Source organism: Alternaria ethzedia (genome assembly GCF_023757985.1).
Source record: "Alternaria ethzedia strain BMP 0044 chromosome Unknown scaffold_26, whole genome shotgun sequence".
Taxonomy (NCBI): domain Eukaryota; kingdom Fungi; phylum Ascomycota; class Dothideomycetes; order Pleosporales; family Pleosporaceae; genus Alternaria; species Alternaria ethzedia.
Window position 1 is genome coordinate 131,393 of NW_026056219.1, and position 19,746 is coordinate 151,138.

At 53.8% G+C, this 19,746-nt stretch overlaps 8 protein-coding genes across 8 annotated transcripts; 5 read left to right on the forward strand and 3 right to left on the reverse strand.

The window, feature by feature from the left end:
• Nucleotides 1-533: 533 nt before the first annotated feature.
• On the forward strand, nucleotides 534-3,497 carry J4E87_008374 (uncharacterized protein; the record flags this gene model as incomplete). Its single annotated transcript, XM_049379963.1, has 1 exon — nucleotides 534-3,497. The coding sequence occupies one exon, from the start codon at nucleotides 534-536 to the stop codon at nucleotides 3,495-3,497; it is 2,964 nt and encodes a 987-aa protein (XP_049230232.1).
• A 343-nt stretch (nucleotides 3,498-3,840) lies between these two features.
• On the reverse strand, nucleotides 3,841-4,635 carry J4E87_008375 (uncharacterized protein; the record flags this gene model as incomplete). Its single annotated transcript, XM_049379964.1, has 3 exons — nucleotides 3,841-3,928; nucleotides 3,981-4,455; nucleotides 4,506-4,635. The coding sequence occupies 3 exons, from the start codon at nucleotides 4,633-4,635 to the stop codon at nucleotides 3,841-3,843; spliced, it is 693 nt and encodes a 230-aa protein (XP_049230233.1).
• A 550-nt stretch (nucleotides 4,636-5,185) lies between these two features.
• On the forward strand, nucleotides 5,186-6,751 carry J4E87_008376 (uncharacterized protein; the record flags this gene model as incomplete). The annotated part of the gene is made up of 2 exons (XM_049379965.1): nucleotides 5,186-6,588; nucleotides 6,634-6,751. 2 exons carry the CDS (start codon nucleotides 5,186-5,188, stop codon nucleotides 6,749-6,751), a joined length of 1,521 nt encoding a protein of 506 aa, XP_049230234.1.
• Nucleotides 6,752-7,518: 767 nt separating this feature from the next.
• Nucleotides 7,519-9,094, forward strand: J4E87_008377 (uncharacterized protein; the record flags this gene model as incomplete). Its single annotated transcript, XM_049379966.1, has 2 exons — nucleotides 7,519-7,902; nucleotides 7,955-9,094. 2 exons carry the CDS (start codon nucleotides 7,519-7,521, stop codon nucleotides 9,092-9,094), a joined length of 1,524 nt encoding a protein of 507 aa, XP_049230235.1.
• Nucleotides 9,095-9,391: 297 nt separating this feature from the next.
• On the reverse strand, nucleotides 9,392-12,255 carry J4E87_008378 (uncharacterized protein; the record flags this gene model as incomplete). Its single annotated transcript, XM_049379967.1, has 2 exons — nucleotides 9,392-11,829; nucleotides 11,877-12,255. 2 exons carry the CDS (start codon nucleotides 12,253-12,255, stop codon nucleotides 9,392-9,394), a joined length of 2,817 nt encoding a protein of 938 aa, XP_049230236.1.
• Nucleotides 12,256-12,567: 312 nt separating this feature from the next.
• J4E87_008379 (uncharacterized protein) lies at nucleotides 12,568-13,012 on the forward strand (the record flags this gene model as incomplete). The annotated part of the gene is made up of 3 exons (XM_049379968.1): nucleotides 12,568-12,703; nucleotides 12,799-12,878; nucleotides 12,926-13,012. 3 exons carry the CDS (start codon nucleotides 12,568-12,570, stop codon nucleotides 13,010-13,012), a joined length of 303 nt encoding a protein of 100 aa, XP_049230237.1.
• A 3,043-nt stretch (nucleotides 13,013-16,055) lies between these two features.
• Nucleotides 16,056-18,046, forward strand: J4E87_008380 (uncharacterized protein; the record flags this gene model as incomplete). Its single annotated transcript, XM_049379969.1, has 4 exons — nucleotides 16,056-16,142; nucleotides 16,205-16,384; nucleotides 16,431-17,629; nucleotides 17,965-18,046. The coding sequence occupies 4 exons, from the start codon at nucleotides 16,056-16,058 to the stop codon at nucleotides 18,044-18,046; spliced, it is 1,548 nt and encodes a 515-aa protein (XP_049230238.1).
• Nucleotides 18,047-18,100: 54 nt separating this feature from the next.
• J4E87_008381 (uncharacterized protein) lies at nucleotides 18,101-19,435 on the reverse strand (the record flags this gene model as incomplete). Its single annotated transcript, XM_049379970.1, has 2 exons — nucleotides 18,101-18,996; nucleotides 19,051-19,435. The coding sequence occupies 2 exons, from the start codon at nucleotides 19,433-19,435 to the stop codon at nucleotides 18,101-18,103; spliced, it is 1,281 nt and encodes a 426-aa protein (XP_049230239.1).
• Between the last annotated feature and the right edge of the window lie 311 nt (nucleotides 19,436-19,746).

Consider the following 19,746-nt stretch of genomic DNA (forward strand, 5'->3'; position numbering starts at 1 on the left):
TTCGTATGTGGAAATATTCGAATACGAGGGTATTATTGGCAGCCGGCAGCTGTTCGGTGCGCGCGATGAGTCTGATCGTGGGTTCGATGTGGCAGTGGGTGTCGCAATGTACGGGAGTGAATCAGGCAGATATGCGCGCCACGTGATACGTCGTGGATGGACCGTGGGCGAGGCGGGAGTGTTGTCGCAAAATGATGTTCAGTTGCGAGTTCTGGGTGATAGCGCCAAGAACCGTTAGGTCTGGGTCGCTCCTGCCGTAACGTGCTGGGTGCTATTCTTGGAAAGGATCGGGGTCGATCACCCTCCACCCATGTCCGGTTCGGTGCAACAATCACACCAAAAGTCTCCTTTACCAGAGTCGCACCGCAGTCAAGTAGAGATTCTCTCACCTCTGCGGCGGCCCTCTACTGCCTGTCTTTGTGATGACTTCCCCCAAGACTGACCGCGACCTCCGTCATCCGGTGCCCGATCTCCAATCGCTGCAAGGGGCATATGTGGGCAACATCGAACGCCTGGAAGAACATGCCGAACGCATGAGCGAGTCTGGCTCAGACCTGCAGGAGGAGATTCGGAAGACATACTCGGAACTAAAGCTGACTGACAGTCGGCGATCTTCACTACAGACGAACGACCTCGAGCCTACGAGACAGGCCAGCACCCGAAGTCGCGGCGTTTCGATAGGCTCCCACACCAATTCAATCGTAGACCTGAACGGAAACGCACGATGGGGCGGATATTCTCCGGGCGGTTACATAACCTCTCCTGCAGGGTCTCTGCGCTCAGGGACAGGCAACTGGTCCAAACCCTCGACTTCGGTCCAGCGCCAGCGCTCGGAATCAAAGGCATCGCGTCTCGGACAGATTGTACATCCGGAGGAAGTTGAGGAGGAACACAATGAAGAGAGCGACTCTGCTTCGCCGCCCCAACGGAAGGTCTCGTCCTTTACACGCATATTCGATGAAGTCGCGAATGGTCTGCCAGAAGAGCTGCGTAACAGTATCCATATAGGCACCCCACCTAGACGCCCGGAGCCAGACGAGGAGTCGCAGAACCAATATCCAGACTACCGCGATTTCGTGGACCGACCGCCTACAGCAGCCTCGACCGACACCACACACCAAGCACGTACATTATGGCATGACTTTGATGGCGTCCACTGCCCAGATACTGTCGAGGAGGAACCCGAACCATCCCACCACAGCCACAGCCGACATTCCTCGAATCATTCCTACATGATGAAATCCAATCCGAGCGTTCACTCCATAGGCGCACCGCCGCCGGACGATAGCATGGTCTTCTACCCGGCTCCCGTACCGAAGATGCTGAACCTACCCAAGCGCCTGTCACAATTGCCTAATATGAGTCAGCAAGCCAATCGTCGGTCACGGTTGTTGGATTCCATGCAAAACGAGCATAGGAAATCCATGCCATTGCTTGGTGACAATCTGGCAGACCCGAAGCCTAACAACAGGAAGAGCCGACAGAGTCTCATGGCGCTCCCACCGCAATTACGAGCAAGCGCCTACTTTGACAACCGAGCTGCCCCCACTCAGGAGTTTGCGGTCAAGGGAGAATCTGCAGAGGATACGCTCGAAAGCATCCTGGACGCTTCTGCACATGCTCCTGTGTCTGCATTCACTGATCATCCCTTCGCTGGGCATGTCGGCGACGAGGTGTACGGTGCGGAACGCAAGCGCAGGAGTTCCAAACTACCGGAGATGCCACCGACACTGGCAGAGACGCGAAGACGCAGCTCGTTCAACATACTGGATACTGACCACAACGCAAAGGGCGAGCGCCTGAAGAAGTTGAAGAAACGAAACAGCTCTGCTGACATGAATTTATTACTTGTCAAAGCAAGCGAAAGCCGGATGAGCCTCGGTGACCAGTTAGAGGAGCGTGATGAGGACGCACGAGGACCGGATGGACGTGATCCCGATGCTATTCGACCTTCGTTTGAAGAACACACGGAAGACCATTATGAAGAAGGAGAAGAAGAAGAATCGAGCGAAGAGGAAGGGGAGCCAGAACCACAATACGGCGCGCCGACTACTCTTCTCGCTGAGCTTCAGCTACGCAAGGCGAAACAGCAAGGTCGAAAGATGAACTACGTGACATTGATGGAGCAGGGGTTGATTGACGGTAGACAAACCCTGCTCCAGATGAACGACGTGGCCGAAGCCGAGAAGCAACGACGAATCCGCAAAAAAGTAAACCTTGCCTGGGAAGCTCCACCGGAAGAAGACTCGGATGATGACGTACCACTTGGTGTTCTCTACAGACCTCAACAGCAACAGCAGATGCGCCAAAAGAGCATGGGTCTTATCGAACAGCGAGAGTTGGAGGACCGCGAACCCCTCAGTAGCCGTCGCACTAGGCTACTCGGCATTGACCCGAATCAACGACGCACACAGTACCTTGGAGCCTCATCAAGCCAGCTCAACCTTCCTACCATCACAACGCCGGAACCAGACTCGGATGAGGAGCCTGGCGAGACGCTGGCTGACCGTATGCGCCGCATCAAGGAGAAGCAACAACGTGAATCAGCACTCGGCGATGTGCGTAAGAGCACAGTCAGCGATGACTTCGCTTCTGAGATGATGAGCAAGTTCGGTGTTCCAGAAGGCCAGGAGCAATCCAAAGACACTCCTCCAGCACCCCCTCCCGCTGCCGACGATGAAGAGGAAGAGGAGACCCTCGGCCAACGTCGCGCCCGCCTGCAAGCCGAAGCTGCCTTACGAGGCGAACAAGCCCCCCAATCCGGCCACCGACCCAATCTGCGTTCCTCCAGCAGTCTCGCCGACATCCTCTCCGCCAACCCCATCGACCCGCACAACCAAGCGCGCAAAGTCTCCAACGAAGCCCTCGTCTCGCACCTCCCCCAAGGCAGCCTCCTCCATCAAAACGAGCTAGACCAAGGGCGCAAAAAGCAGCAACGTCTCACCGCAACCATGCGCGCCACATCCTACGGCTCCATGGACCCGCTCCTCAAAAACATGACCAACAACCAAAAAGACGACGACGACATCCCGCTCGGCCAGAAAATCCAAGCCTACAAGAACGCTCAGAACCCCATGATGATGGCCAACCAACAAAGAATGAGCGTCATGCCGCCTCAACAGGGTATGATGGGCATGCAGATGCCAGGCATGATGAACGGCATGGGACAACACCAGTCCATGATGGGTATGCCCATGCAGATGGGCATGCAGCAGCCGGGCATGATGCAACAGGGTGGCATGATGGGTATGGGATCGCAGATGAATGGCATGGGCATGCAGATGAACGGTATGGGTATGCAGATGCCGATGCAGATGGGTGGCATGCAGATGAACGGTATGCAAATGGGTGGCATGCAGATCGGCGGGATGGGAATGAATGGCATGCAGATGCCGATGGGTATGAATGGGATGATGCATGGGGGCATGATGGAGCCGCCCATGGATCCGAGGCAGAGGGATCAGATTGATCGTTGGATGCAGGGGGTTAGGCATTAGTTTTGTCTTTGTGCGTAGTGGGTGTGTTTACTTGGGGTGTGGTTCGGTGTAGCGTGTTTGGTTGGTATGTGGCATTTGGCATTTCTTTGGGATAGCATTGTATAGCGTTAGAAGGGCGCGTTGGCAATATCTGCATTATCAGCGTTTTGGACATATTTAGCATAGCAAGTAGGTAATTTCGAGAGCATATATATGGGATGACGAATGATACACGATTTGTAGTTTTGCATTAATCCATTCGCTTGCATTACTACACTATACAGACTATGAAGACCAATTGTACTTGATCCCCTCCATGTCAACGGCGAGTTAGGAACCTTGTCCTGCCGAAGAGGCATCGGATCTACTGGAAGCGCTTCTCAGCGGCCTTCCAGTTGATGACGTTCCAGATAGCCTTGAAGTACTCGGCCTTGCGGTTCTGGTAGTCGAGGCTAGCAATCGTTAGTTGAAAAGCTCTTCATCAAGATTCCTTGATCAACTTACTAGTAAGCATGCTCCCAAGCATCAACACCCAGGATAGGACGGAACTGCCCGACAACAGGATCCTGGTTCGCATACGTCCTAATCTGAATAGCACCGGTCTGGGTATCCTGCACCAACCACGCCCAACCGCTTCCCTGGATGCCCGCAAGCGCCGTGTTGAACTTCTCCTTGAACGCGTCGAGGCTGCCGTAGCTGTTGTTGATAGCAGCAGACAGGGCGCCAGAAGGAGGCTCGCCGCCGCCCTGGTTGGTAGGTGCGAGGTTCTCCCAGAAGAGGCTGTGATTGATGTGGCCGCCGCCGTGGAAGTTGATCAAGGGCTGCAGGGCGATTTGCGCTTTGATGTCTTCTTTTTGCTTGGCTTCGGCGATTTGCTCGCTGAAGTTGTTGAAGGAGGTTACGTAGGTGTTGTGGTGGTTCTTGTGGTGCAGCTCCATTATCTTGCCTGAGATGGAGGGTTCGAGCGCGCCGTAGTCGTCTGGGGGGTGTTAGTTTGTGGTATTTGTAGGAGATAAAATGGAGTCGCACATGGAAGGTCGGGCAGCGTGGCCTTGCCGCGAACGAATGTCGTGCCTGCGAGGCCAGCGCGAGATGTGGTGGGAGCTGCGGCTCGGGCTGCGGAGCGCAGGGCGGATGTGCGGAGGAGTGCGGTGTTCATGATGGCTTCAATTGATGTGGTGCGTTCAATTGGGTGTGTGGTGTGTTGTTGTTGGTGTTGTGGTGTTGAGAGGTCGTGGAACTCTGGGGAAGCTTCGGATTTATTAACTGCCCATTTCGTCATATGCGAACATGCCGACCGCCGAGCTCAGAGCTCCTCCATTCCCTCACGGCCATGCGCTCCCCGGCCAATGATGACGCTTGCATGTCGCCTTACGTTCGCATGATTTATGCAGCGTCTGTATCAGGACATGTGCATCTCATGTGAGAGTATCTCAAAATGAACAGAAAGCTCCGGTGTATGCTAATGCCCCGCGAAAGCCCCGCGCGGGCGTTCTCAGACAGAAACTAGTCAATCAAGACGTGGGTGACAGCTGTGCAGTCTTTGTCAATCGCGTGCCGCAAAAAAGAGACGCTTGATCCAAGTACCATAGATCTCACCCCATGTGAGGTGATTGAGGGTTGCCCTGCATTTGGAACATTACCATTACGATCGTGCTTCGCGCTCCATCTTTCTTCTAACATAATCGTGCTACCCCGCCAACGTCATCATGGCGCCAGTCAATGTCGTCCATTTGCCCAACGGCCAAAACCTTACCGTCACGCCTGTGTTTGGCGGCCTCTTCTTTAAATCGAGCGACATCCACACGCACTCGCCGTTCCCACCTGGCTGGACCATTGTCCTCAATTCCGAAGATGAGCCCCCTACGGACGAACAAGAGCAGCAGCAACAGGGTGAGGAGGAGCTGTTCCCACCGCGCCATGTACATCGCTTCAAGAAGCCGACCCTGAACGGAGACCACCTCTACATATCGTCGATATCGAACCCCAGCAGTAGCGAGTTCAAGCCCGCTGCCTCACCAACCCGCCAGATCGCGATGATGCTGTGGGCGACACTGTACTGGTACTTTCACCAGCCCGAACCGACACTCCAGGTCACGAACGCGATCTCCAAGAACACTGCCGATGCCGGAAAGCCAAAGGGCGAATGGCGCATAAACATCAACAGGGAGGGCGTGTTCAAGGGCAAGGTCGTGCTGCCCAAGTTGGAGCGCATGGGACTCATCGCTAGCGAAGATTCGACCGTTGGGTGTGCACAAGAGGAGTCGTCTCCTGAAGGCTGGGAGCGCATGTTTGTCAGTCGGAGGACCTTCTGGCAGCTTGACCCCAGGATATACCTCTTCACTCTCTCGCCATTAGCCAATACCAACTCACCCTTTCCGTCAGGCTCGCCGTATCCGTCGCGACCGTCCTCCCCCGCGCTTGGATCTGATGCGAAGCAAGAACATCAGCTCGATCAGGTCTCACCAGGCTTGTGGTCACCGACTGCGCCAGGTCCATTCCACTCGAGCTCGCATCTACCCACGTTCTACCCACCGCCTCCTGCGCAATACGTCTTCACCAACAATACGCGACACCCGATACGACCGAAGCCACCTCGGCAGGGCGAGATACTATACACGAGGTACATACCCAGCGTTGGGCAATATCTGTCTTTCCGAGTAGCTTCCATCTCTTCGAAAGCGCTTCGACACCAGGGCCCGGTCTCCAGCCACGCGCCCAGTCCAAACGGCATGTCGGATCCGGAATATCTACACAAGTGGATGAACGACCCCCGTGTGTCGTATTTCTGGGGCGAGGCGGGTCCGCAGTCCCACCAGGAGCAGTTCCTCAAGAATGGTCTACAATCGAAGAACTCGTTCCCGGTCATGGGATGCTGGGATGGGAAGCCGTTCGGCTACTTTGAGTTATACTGGGTCAAGGAGGACAACCTTGGAAAATACCTGCCCATCGTCAGTGATTACGACCGGGGCTTCCACTGTCTGGTGGGAGAGCAGGAGTTTAGGGGAGCGCATAGGGTCAAGATCTGGTTGAGTGCGTTGGTGCACTACTGTTGGCTCGCGGATAACCGGACGGAGAGGGTCATGCTGGAGCCGAGGGTCGACAACGAGAAGTGAGTCTCAGGTCCTACATATTAAGTACGCTGCTAACTGTCTAGACTGGCAAACTACCTTCAAGAAGCTGGCTTCTACAAGGAGCGCGAGATCAGCCTCCCACACAAGCAGAGCAACCTGTTCAAAATCAACCGCGACGTATGGAAGGGACCGGCGCTGTGAGCCCGCGGAGACGGAAACAAATGTGGAGTTCGTATTTGGGCAGAGCCGCATGAACCGCATGAACGGGTTACGGCTCTTGGTGGATATAGTTTTGTGGAGTAAGCGCATCATGAGATACCAAGGTCTAGACTCTAGCCATGCCATTGAACACGTCTGAACTTGACATGTCACTTGCGTGGGGGAATTGTTGGTCATTCAATTAAATACGACCGGGGAATCAACCGCCGAGGACCTGAAGGACATGTCTGAGTGAAGCAATTCGGAGATGCCTTGTAACAAAAGATCGCTACAAGGAGCCTCAAATCCGCCCAGAACCCCAACAACGCGCGCGGGAAAATTTCTGCTACTCCAAATCGCCATTTTCTTGTCGATCGGCCTATCTCAGGTTCCGGCAGTAGGATGACAATCGACCATTGACGTGCGTTTGCAAAGGTGCGATAGTAGCTAAATGTGGGGTTTAGCGAGGGACCAAAACTTTTTGGCTACACGTGAGGACGTCATTGGTTTGTTGGGATAGAAAAAGGGTGACCCACGACGCTGTGAATCACCGTTTGGAATTTGACCTCACGATACCCCCTCAGTCCAGCTCTATAACCCTTTGATTGTAGTGCTAGCATACGTGTTGCGAAATACTACAAGGAACGTTGGAGAGTAAACGTTGATACCGAATTCGGAAGACTATCGGGCTAATCCACAAACGAACCGTTAAAGTCATCGACCACCACATCACTCTCACACTCACACTCTCCCCTCATACACGCGCAATCATGGCCGCTCAAGACGCTTCCCTCGATATCCAGTCTCGCATATCGACCATGAAGGCGCAATCTGGTGCCACCATCTTCGATGCGTACCAGACGTCTCTCACGGGCCGGTACTGCTCGCCGGAGATGTCGCAACTCTTCTCGCAGCGCAGCCGGCACTCGATATGGCGCAAACTATGGTTGTTCCTCGCGGAATCAGAGAAAGAGCTTGGTATCCAGAGTATCACTGATGATGCGCTTTCCCAGATGAGGGAGCATCTGACTGTTACGGATGATGATTTCGGGGTTGCCAAGGTCGAGGAGAAGAAGAGGAGACACGATGTTATGGCGCATGTACACGCTTTTGGTCAGGTTGCTCCGGCTGCTGCTGGTATTATCCATTACGGCGTAGGTTCTTATGTGTGAAAAAGTCAAGATGATTCAAACTGATATCCCACAGGCAACAAGCTGCTACGTAACCGACAACGCAGAACTAATCCTCATGCGCGACGGCCTAGATCTCCTCCTCCCCAAACTCGCAAAGGTCATTTCCAACCTCTCAGCCTTCGCCCTGCAATGGAAGAGCGAGCCCACCCTCGCCTACACCCATCTTCAACCCGCTCAACTCATCACCGTAGGCAAGCGCGCAGCCCAATGGGCGCAAGACCTCCTCTTCGACCTCGAAGCCATCGAGCTCGTCCGTGAAACCCTTCAATTCCGAGGCGCCCAAGGCACAACCGGCACACAAGCCTCCTTCCTCGAGATCTTCAACGGCGACAGCAAAAAGTGCGACCAGCTCAACGAGCTGCTCTGCAAAAAAGCCGGTTTCCCCTCCTGCTACGCCATCTCGACACAAACCTACACCCGCAAAGTCGACCTCCTAATCGCCAACGCCATCTGCGGGCTCGGGGCCTCCGCCCAGAAAATCACCGGCGACATCCGGCACCTCGCGGCGTGGAAAGAACTCGAAGAGCCGTTTGAAAAAGACCAAATCGGCTCCTCGGCCATGGCCTACAAGCGCAACCCCATGCGCTCCGAGCGCATCTACGCCTTATCCCGCGAACTCATGTCCAAGCCCGCCTCCTTCGCCAACACGCTCTCCGACCAATGGATGGAGCGCTCCCTCGACGACTCCGCAATCCGGCGCATGGATATCCCCGAGATGTTCCTCCTCGCCGACGCCATCCTCCTGTCTCTCGACAACGTAACCTCCGGCCTCGTCGTGTACCCCAAGCGCGTCGACGCGCGCGTGCAGGAAGAACTGCCCTTCATGATCACCGAATCCATCATCATGCGCCTCGTTGCGAAGGGCGAGTCGCGCCAAGAAGCCCACGAGCAGATCCGCGTGTTGTCGCACCAGGCGGGTGCGCAGGTCAAGAACGAGGGTAAGAGCAATGATTTGGTGGAGAGGATCCGCAGCACGGAGTTCTTTAAGCCGATTTGGGGGGAGCTGGATGGGATGTTGGATAGTAAGTTGTATACGGGTAGGAGCGAGGAGATTGTGGAGAAGTTTTGTGGGAAGGGGAGTGTGCTGGAGGGGAAGCTGGCGAAGTACTCGAGTTATATTGAGGGCGCTAAGGTTAGTGAGTTGAATGTTTAGATGGGGATGGTTGGGTGGTGGGAGGGGAGTGGGTTTAAGGAGTTTTAGGGTAGAGAGAAAAGCAATCGACTTACGAGTATATGATCATTGTCTTAGGGGAACGATGTCAGCATGGATCTTGTGATTGGATTGATATCGAGCGTGCGTTATGCTAGTACTGATTCCATGTAAATGCCCATGCCCACCAAACGCCACCGCTAAAAACACCCTAGATGCATGAACAACTCAAAAGAGCAAAGTGGTATAGAACACCCCAAAGATGAATCCAAAAACATCACACCATCTTCAAGACTCTAGCTAATACTTCCGCCCCCTCCGTCTCGGCAGCCCAGACTCCACTCCCATGCCCACCCCCGCCGTCGTCGCACTCGGCGGAATGACCACCTTGGGCGCCATCAAACCCTTCTTAGGCGTCGCATCACCCATGCCCACTCTATTCACATTCTCCTTATCACCCGCCTTGGCAGACGAAGGTGTCTGTGGCAGGACAACCTTTTTGGGCGCTGCAAGCCGGCTCTTGCGTTGGACGCCTACGGGTGCGACGTCGAGAGAAGGGAGTTTAGTGTCTGCTGTGCTGGAAGAGAGACTGCTGCTTAGGGATGTTGATGTTGATGTTGGTGTAGAGGTGGAAGTGGCCGTGGAGGTGGTAGAAGAAATGGAAGAGGCAACAGCCATCTTCTTGACCTTTGTCGACTTCGGCTTCGACGATTGCTTCTCCTGCGTCGCGGCCTTTTCTTCTTGAACGGCTTCAGGGAGGAGACTAGCAGGTGCCAGTAATCCCTTTCCAGGCGTACCGTTCGTCGTGCCCAGACCGCGGACTCTGCGTATTTTGGGTGTCGACGTCTTGCTGGTTTTTTCTTTCTTCTTCTTGGGCTCGGGGGTGCAGTCCGACATGCCGAGTTCGTCTGGTGTGGCTAGGGACTCTGCGTCTGCTAGGGCGTTGGCGAGGGTCTCGGGGTTCTCTTGGTAGTATGCTAGTGTTTCGTCCCAGCGGACGTTCTTACCGACGACGAGTTCTTTGGTGGAGTCGTCGAGGGGAGGGAGGCTGGAGTAGTCCATGGCGAGTTTCATTAGTCGGACGGTGACGCAAAAGGCACCCTGTTTGTTCTTGCGCGTGTTGTTGCGGGTCATGTCGGCGAGGACCTTGGCGTCGTCCTTCTTGAGTACGACGACTTCGTTTCCGTCGGCACGGCGGATGTTGATCTTGGGTGCTGGTGCTGGTCCGATCGATGCGGGGGTGGGCAATCTTGTCTTCTTTGCTCGTGCAGAACGTCTTGATCCTTGTTCGCTCTTCTCTTCCGCGGTTTCGATCTCTGTTGCGCCGGGGGTAGGTGATGGAAGCTTCTCATCTGGCTTGGCTAGTGTGAGTGTTTGCGACAGATCCAGCGTCAATTCCGTGTGCTGCTTCGTGGGCGAGTTTGGGTCCTTCTCTTCAAGCACCTTGCGGGGCGAGGCTAGGGCGTGTTTGATAATATCCGAGTCTCGTCGGTTTTGTAGAGATTCTCTCTTGTGTGTAGTGACTGCGGCCTTCTCAGCCTTGCTTGCGGCAGCACGCGTGAGGAAGTCCTTGAGGATGGCGGTGTCATCATCGATAGCGACCGTCATTGTGACATCGTCAGGTCCGGATTCAGGACGTGGTGGAGGCGGAGGCGAGTGTAGTCTGCGTGGGGCGGGCGACTGTGGTTTGCTGGGTGTGAACGAGAATGTCAATCCATCGGCGATGTCTATAGATGCTGAGGCAGGCGCGTCGGCCATGGCAAGGTCCTGGGCAGGGGACTGAAGAGCTTCAGGGGAGGCTGGTTGCTCCTCAGGCCGCATACTATCATCCATCTCTTCTTGCTCAAACTCGTTGGGCTCTGATTGAACTGCTGTAGGCGCAAGACTGTGCTCTTGAAGCGCTGCTTGATAATCCCGCAGTATGTTCAACTGCAAAGAAGCTTCCGTAAACTCGTCTTCACGGTCGACCGCTTCAGAAGAGTTGAGTATATCTTCCTTCCGAACTGCATCTGTCGATGTTGCTAGCTCAACCTCAGATAACTCAACATCTTCCTCGTCTTCCTCGCTAACGTCTTCGTCGAGCGCTGGTAGCGGCGAAGTCGTAGTGTCTTCCAACGGCAACGCTGGGTACTGAAGTTGTGTCCCCGGCTCTGGTGTCTCTGAAACCGGGTCCGTCTCTTCATGCATGGTCTCGTCTTGTTGCTTGACAACCTCGTCTGAGATTTTAACATTCTCTCGGGGTCCTTCGCACACGGAGATTGTTTCCCCTTGGTTTGTCTCCTCTGTGACTTTGCTGATCATCTCGGTGGATACAACCTCGGTCATAGCCGTCTCTGCCTCTGCTTCCAAGTTGTCGCTCAGAGGAAGCTCTGGGTATTCGACCTTCTCCGGCGATGCGGTCGGGATATTCGACTGCTCCCTTAGTGGCGAACGGAATAGCTTCGCAAGCGTCGCGTCTTGTGTGGATACTGCCTCTTCTTGTTCTTGGTCGTCTGCGTCGATGATCTCGTAATCGGTAGTTTCGGCCGTCGGCGCGTCCACTGCGAAAGTGAAAGTCGATGTCTCTTCGTACGTAGAAGATATATCCTCTAGCGATTGGGTCTGTTCAATTATGTTTGTGTCTGTCTCGTTGATGCTATCCTCGCCTTCCACGGTGTGAGCACTTTCTCCCTCCTCTTCACTGTCGACTTCGTCGTTTGCGCCGATCGCGGGGTCCTCGGTCTGAGTCGCTCTCTTCCCTGTACATAGTCAGCGAATGTCTCAGCCGTGCGCGTCGGTAACATACTTGGCAGAACGCTCTTTCTGCGGTCCCAGCGCGTCGCCTTGAACGCGCGCTTCTTGCCGCCAAGCTTGCTCGTTGATTTCTCCATCGCCTTTGGGCTCATGTGCTGCCGCCTCTTTACTGGTCTTGAACGCGCGTCTCGTTCCTCCTCGTCTTCTGCCTCCTGTGGTGTGTCGTCGGCACGCGACCTAAGATTGAATCTGCGCCAGATCTTCTTCTCCTTTCCTTCGCCCACCCTCTTTACTTCTTGTTTCCTCTCCCATCCTCGCGGTATTTTGGAAACTGGCAGCGCATTCGGGTCGAGGAATGCCGCATTGGTCTCGTTCCAGGTGTTGTCGAACGTTGCTGTGGGCGCGGCGCGCTTGCGCGGAGTGAAAACCATGACGTCGACCGTGTATTATTACTGTAATGAATAGATCAATGGCGCGCAAACATGGGAACTGTGTCGTAGGCTCGTTAGTATGGTCGTGACGAGGGTGTCGTCTGTGTTGGCCTCCGTCGCTAGGAAGGTGCGATCGTAAACAAAGCCGGACAGGGATTAGGATGGGGCAGGCACGCTAAGGAGATTGCCGCGGCGGAAACTTTTGAATCCACCGAGTCGACGACGACGACGCCATCGCCATTCGCAGTCTGTGCAGCACCAGCACTCACGTCGCATCCAAGTCGCATCCGTCTCCCGAACCGCATCTACAAGATGGTACCGAAGCCCTCAGGCACCGCCGTCCAGTCGGCCACGCACCGACCCCTCCCACCACTGCCAAAACTCCGCGTCCGCCGACCGAACAAGCCAGAAGCGAACCCATGCTTGGGAGCAATGTCATCAGTTCTGGGTATGTGAAGAGATTGGAACATATCGAAGGAAGGCGCAACGCTATGTGGAATGCAATGGGGAAGCCACGACGAATCTGGGCTGACATGGCTACAGGATGCTGGGCGTCTTCCGGCTACAGTGTGCAAGGCTGCGCACAGCTTGAACAGAAACTACGGCAATGCATGGATGCGCCAGTACGTTCACCTCCTATCGAGTCACAAACACGTCTAACCCTTCATAGCGAAACCCCAACCAGAAGAAGAACAACATCAACTACCACCTCTCAAGAATGTACCCCAAGATCGTCGGCCCCCACAAGCGGGACTAGACCGCCCACGCATTCCTTTGTACATTATGTATACCCTTACGACGGCCACCCGTACGAAACAGCATCATGGGGGAGTTCAAGTCGATGGATTCATCGACAGGCGTTATGGTTACCATCGTTGTATATAGACGAATCTAGGAAGAGTCGGGCATGCTATCTTGAATGAAAAACAGACATCTATCAGGCCATTACGTACACATCAAAGCTCACGCAAGGGAGGCCTCAGACCACGAACTGGCCTTGGCCGTCAGATGTCTTAGCCTAACTGCAGGACGACCCTTCGCGTACGACCGCTCTGCTTTGTCTGTTGGCTTCATTTCCCAGGCCGACTACCACTCAATGATGCAACAGCGAGCCATCTTGAGGACCACAATCTGCCGAAAAAGGCAGTGCATGTAATCCCCCACGTGCATCCACGTGCAATACATCTTTGTATGTTTCATCGCAGGCCTGACGGTCAACTCTCCATCTCATCGCCCAATAGCTAAAGACATCGAACTAAGGGATTACTGCAGTATTATACCCCGCTCGTCATCCCGCATAATTATGCTGTGCATCATGCTCACTTGGGCTATATTTACCTTCTTTCGCCCAACGCCACATGCAGGCTTAGACCCACTCACTCTACACCCCACCAGCCCACCTACCAATGCGCTGCTGCGCCCCAAGCCGACCTGATCCTACACCAACCTCCATCCGGCCGCACACCAGACCTTGCCCAACCCCCTCACTGGCCCACCGCGTACACGTCTTGTCCAGGGCGGAAAATGCCCGACTTGATTGGCCTGATGTGCGAAGAGGTGAAGGGTGTAATGCGACGCCTTACCTGAAGCTACCCCAGCTCACCCGCATCATCGCCAGACGAAACCGCTTTCGATTGGATCGCCAGGGCCATGGCCCGTTTTCTACAGCCAGGGAAGCTCTGGAGCTTACCCTGCCGCAACATGTGTTGCTAGGGTGCTGGGTTCCCTCCCACATGCACTCAGCCGCGTAAGATGTTGTGGGCTTCTTATAGTCTGCTGCATTGCGTAGCGATCTTCGCCTTTTGCACCTCATACTACTCGACGTGCACGACGTTTTCTGGTGTCTGGCCGTCGTCATACTTGATTATCTTGGTTCGAGGTTGATTTGTTTCTTAAGTTAAAGAGCTGCGCACATGGAATCGAGATGGCGGTTACACTTCTTCTTCTTGCCTTGTTAGGATCGACAATGGTATATGCGGCTGCGTTTTCGTTACCTGAGGCTACACAGTATACTCCAACGATGGACGGATGGAGTCCAGCACCTACAGCAGCTCCACAGTTACCGTTCGATCTCTCCAGACGTCAGGACGGCGGAGCTAATACCTGTGGCTATGTCTCTGGCTCTGGTATCTCAGGTAACCTCATCCTCCATCTAGTTCTGAACCTCACTAACATCTAACAGTCAGCGCAATAACCTGCCCCAACCCAACAGATGAATGCTCTTCAAACAAGGTCTTCGGCGCACTCGGCTGCTGCCCTTCATCCCGAACGACCGACTGCAACCTAGCCACAACTTGCATCCCATCCACCGCTCTATCAGCCTCCTGCACAGACACCGCCTGTTCAACCAACGCCTTCATCTTGAAATGCACAGAAAGCTCCGCACCAGCCTGTTACGCATACCACGTCATATACGACAGAATAGTCTTGACCCAACACGGCTGCGCAGCCAGCGGCTTCACCAGTACCGCATATCACAGCCTGGGCATGAGTCTATCGAGCAGCGCCCCAGAAAAAGAAACAGTCTACGCTACCGTCACCAAGGAACCAGTTAGCTCGCCTACGTCCCAGTCCGACTCTGCCTCTTCATCCAACTCCTCAAAACCCAGTCTAGGCGCTATAGTAGGCGGCACAATCGGCGCGTGTCTCTTCCTCTCTTTCATCGGCTTCGTCGTCTTTCTCGCTTGGCGGAGGCGGCGGACTGAAGCACGGAATACCGCCCGCTCTACTGGTGCATTCCATCAGAGAGAGTCCAGGGGTATGGTCGAGTATAACGCCATGGGCTTTCCTTCTCCGGGCTTCTCCTCCCCGGGCTTATCGTCGCCGGGAAGCCCGAGTAGCGAGGTCGATAAGGTGTGGCAGCAGCGTGGCTCGGGTGGAGAGTGGCCTGGCATGGGGAGGGGCAGGCAGATTGAGATTGTAGAGGTGGATGGGACGAGTAGGGCTGTTGAGGCGCCTACTACGGCTGAGAAGTAAGGCGGGTTTAAGTAATGTCTGTTGTATTCTTCGTGTAATGTTTTCTAGTTCCTTCTTGACTTCGGTCTTGGTGCAGATGGTTGGTTTTCTGTTCTTGTTTGTATTTTCTGTACGGTGTTTATGGGGATGATACCCACTCTTCATGGTAGTTTTACAGACGGGGTGGAAAGGTTGCTTGGGATGAGATTACAAGGCAACGAGGGTATTATTACGGCAGCATGTATTAGATGGAATGATAGTGAAGGTTCGGTCATATGTCATAAAGGCAGTTGCTCCTTAGATGCTTCAAGACCTTCCCATTTCCGGACCTGACCCTACAGCTGAGCAGTTGTGAAGCGCCCTGTGACGTATATGTAATAAGTTACCATACATGGTGGACTTTCTAGACGCTGGCAAGCTTCAAGTACCGACAAGACTTCCAGGCTGTGACCTGCTGATGACGTCACTGTGTTTGAACATCCATAAGCAATCCATGTACTAGATACGTCAGGGTCGTGAAAGCGGAGTATACTGGTCGGCGCAGTCGTAATGTGTAGGTGGTGAAGGAGGCGGAGCTGACTCCTGACGCTAAGGCACCCGCGCTAGCACACGCGGAGCAGGAGCCCCGCCCCACGTCGCGGAATGGCTTGCTGTCAACGCGTTTTCCTCGGAAACAACTTGCTAATTGTTTGCAAACATGGGAATATCCTGAATGCTTCCGGATTTGACTCGCAATTGCCGTGGGTCTATTGTCATTGGTATCCCTTGCCCGAAGCAATTGGCTGACTTTCCCGTCAAGGCACCGACGCGTTCTCCATCAACGCCGACGACGCGCTACCTTCAAGATGCTAGCGGATGGGAAGATCGACTCGCTAGATACGCACCTGGAGCAGTTCAAACTCAATGATCAGGCCAGGCAAAATGATCTCACAGTAGGTCAATACCGAGATGTCCTCACTATCTAGGTAATCCGCATTCCGCTAACCCCGCTTAGAACCTCCTTAGAGAGTATGGGCAACTACTCGATGAATACAAAGACCTAAAGAGAGCCTTTGAACAGAAAGGCAACAGCACTATCGCTGCGCCTCCAGGTATACCCATACCAACCATAGCCACGGCAACAACGGCTCGCAACCCATACGTTTTGGTATTAATAGACGGCAACAACTACATCGTCAGTATCATCATGACATTACATACTTCGCCCTAACATATTCCAGTTTAATGATGAATTTATTCGCGACAAAGAAGAGGGTGGAATGCGCGCAGCTCGTATGCTCAACGACGCCATAGAGAAATACCTCCAACAAAGCGTTTCCCAAGCCCGAACGGCTCGCATACATGTCAAGATCTACGCAGACTTGACAAATCTGTCTAAGCAACTTGCAAGGTCCAAACTCGTCGGTTTGGAAAAGCGATCCTTGTCACCTTTCTCCGCTGCATTCACCCGAGCCATCAGCCTCTTCGACTTCGTTGATGCTCTAGATGAAGAAGGCGCCAAATTCAAGATCAGGGAACATTTCAAGATCGCCTCCGAAGATACTGCGTGCAGCCATATCTTGTACGCTGCTTGTCATGATCCGGCTTATCTATCCCAACTCGTCCCGTTCAGCGGTGTACGTGACAAGATTACCCTTGTCCAAGGCGCTGGATGGAACTCAGAGTTCCACCAGTTCAACTTGAATGTTACACAATTCCCGACTGTCTTTAGATGGTCTGAACTTCCCGTTGCTGTACCTACAACCAAAGGTGGTCCGGCTACATTACCCAAACAAAAGGCATTAGCCGCAGTACAGAAACCAATACTCTCTTCCGGAACGCCAACTCCGCGCAAAGAATCGTGGAGGCGAGACGACTCATTCAGCATGAGCGACTCCGCATTCGGCGACCTCTCCCCAGTAGAATCCAACAGTTTCTTCGAACAAGAACGAGTAGGCTGGGAAGACCGCTCCGCATATACCCAAACAGCCAAGAACCCTTCGAAACCAGAAAACAACTCGCAGCTATGCAAGTATTTCCAAAAAGGCAATTGCCGCTTCGGCAACAAATGCAACTTCCTCCACATCCCCAAGACCCACTCCGACGCAAACGGCTCCGGTTCATCCCAGCCCCCGAGAGGGCCCTCAGGAGCTCCGTATCCGTCTCTGCCCCTCTCCTCGCAACAACAGTCCTCCTCCCAAACCCCTCTCTCCGCCCTCCTCCCCGCCGCCCCAATCCCCGGGTTCGTCCCACTAAACACATCCCATCAACGTCTCGACCCCTACCTCCCCATGCCCCCTCCCTCCGCTTGGAAAATCTATAACGCCCGCTTCGCAAAGGCGAAACCATGCAATACGTTCCACCTCCAACAACGCTGCACCACCCCAAACTGTCCTTTCGATCACAGCGAACTGGAGCCTGAAGCAAGACAGGTGTTGGAGTATGTGGTCAAGTGTAATCCTTGTCCGAGAAAGGGGGCGTGTAGGCGGGGCGATTGCTTCTATGGACATCATTGTCAGAGGGATGGATGTAGTGAGGGGGATGGGTGGGGGGTTAAGAAGTGTCGGTTTAAGAGGGAGATGCATTACGGTGAGAGGGATTTAAGGGTTGGAAGTTTGGTGCCCGCCGGGGAGGATGTGGCTGGGAATGGGAATGGAGTGGGGATGAGTGGACTGGAGGTTGGTGATGGGGAGGATTTTATGTGGTAGGCTGGCTGAAGGGGATCGCGAGCTAGGGGCATATATTGGGTATATGTCGCAGTGCCTTACGACGTAGCCTTGGTATGAACTGGTCTGGGCTCAAGTTAGATCTGTCTTTGCACGGTGCAAACGTTACCTCTGGCGCGTCGTTGAGGTGAATGCATATAGGAGGTCTGATAATACAATAAATATGACCCAGTCTATCTCAAGAACTACGCCCCAAAAGGTGGAATCATCTTGAGATCTGCGAACTCTGCAAGCACCTCCCTAATAGCGTCATTTGAATCCACAAACCCATGCCATCCCATCTTCCGCGCTTTGTTCATTGTGAGATCCAGAGAAGAGCCCATCAAGCCGCCGTCCGTGAAACCGAAGATGCGATCAATCTCCATATCCTGAAGCTTGTCTACCTTAAGACCATGTTTAGAGATGATCTCCTCCCATGCCTTCTGCACCTTCTCTTGCTTTGCCCAATCCGTCAGCGTGAAACGCACGCGGAGCTTTGCTGGTGGCCCGAAACCTCGCGGAGGCGGATCGTGCTTCGTGGTAATGACCGTGTAGGCACTTTCGTCCAGGCTGGGAGTCTCATAGCCGATGCCATACCAAGCCGCATACTTTGGCCAGAAATTACCCCACGTAAAAGTCGTACCATCCATCGTATTGAACTTTTCGTTCTTCGCCCCATCGTTAAGCACAGCCCATTGCTCCATGTATGCATTCATCTTGCTGCTCGACATGCATCTATTCGCCTCCCAAGCTTGAAGATCAGTCGGGAACTCAAGCTTCTCGCCTAGATGTTTCTGCACACTTGCGTAGACCCCAAGCGGAAAAACAAGGTTCATTGCGGCGTCTGGCACAGCGCCGAGGATACCCGCTGGCATGCATACGTTCCAGTCGATACCCTGCTTTTTGCAAAAGTCCCAGAGGAAGTCTTCTTGTGGGTAGTAGAAGTTGGGTTCGAGAGTGACGCGTGGTGCTGTTTCTTCCTGGGGAGTAGCTGCAGGGCCGAGATGGATGCCGTAGTTCTTTGCGCCGGTTTGGAGCATGATGCGCTTGGGCTTGATGTTGGCGATGGGGAGGGCTTCGCAGAAGTTCTTGAGAAGGGCGGCTGCGGCAGGTCAGTTTCAGAACAATGGTATATGGTAGATCAGCCAGTACGTACTGTTCACCTTGCACATCTCCTCGGCGTCGCTCCACAAGCCACCACCTTCTTTCGGCTTGACTTGCACGTAGGAGTAAAAGAAAACGTAGTCAGCATTGACGCCCTTCTCCTTCAGCACTTTCGCGATATCTTCTGAGTCCTGCAGGAAATCGAGAGGTATGTGCTCGGCATTTCTCGGTAGTCCATCGGGAATCGCGGGTGGTCGCCTTGACAAACAGTAAATCTTCGTCCATCGCTCGGGATCCTGCGCTAGCACACGCAGCATATAGTTACCAGAGATACCATTTGCCCCGGTTATAATGGCTGTAAGTCCTTTCAATGACGAGGAGTATACAGGTAGGCCGTGGAAGATGCCTTTGCTTTCGACTAGCTGCTGATTGGACATTTTGGATGGAACAATGTAGATGAAAAGTGATGGAAGATAGCAAGGATGATGCTCAGTCGCACAACAGTAAAATAGTTGTTATTCTCCTGATGGGTCATGTTCGACAAATTGATGTCCACCTGTACAACCTCGGATCATGACGTATTGCGGGGAAGTGCAGCAAGATCGATCTCGATAGCAGCAGTGCAGCACAACATACGGGTGGATACATATATGACACATGCGTTTCTCCAGTCGAACAGCGCATGCTTCTGTGATAATTTTCGCGTAGTGTACGCATATTCCACTATTATCTGTAAGGCTGTCAGTAT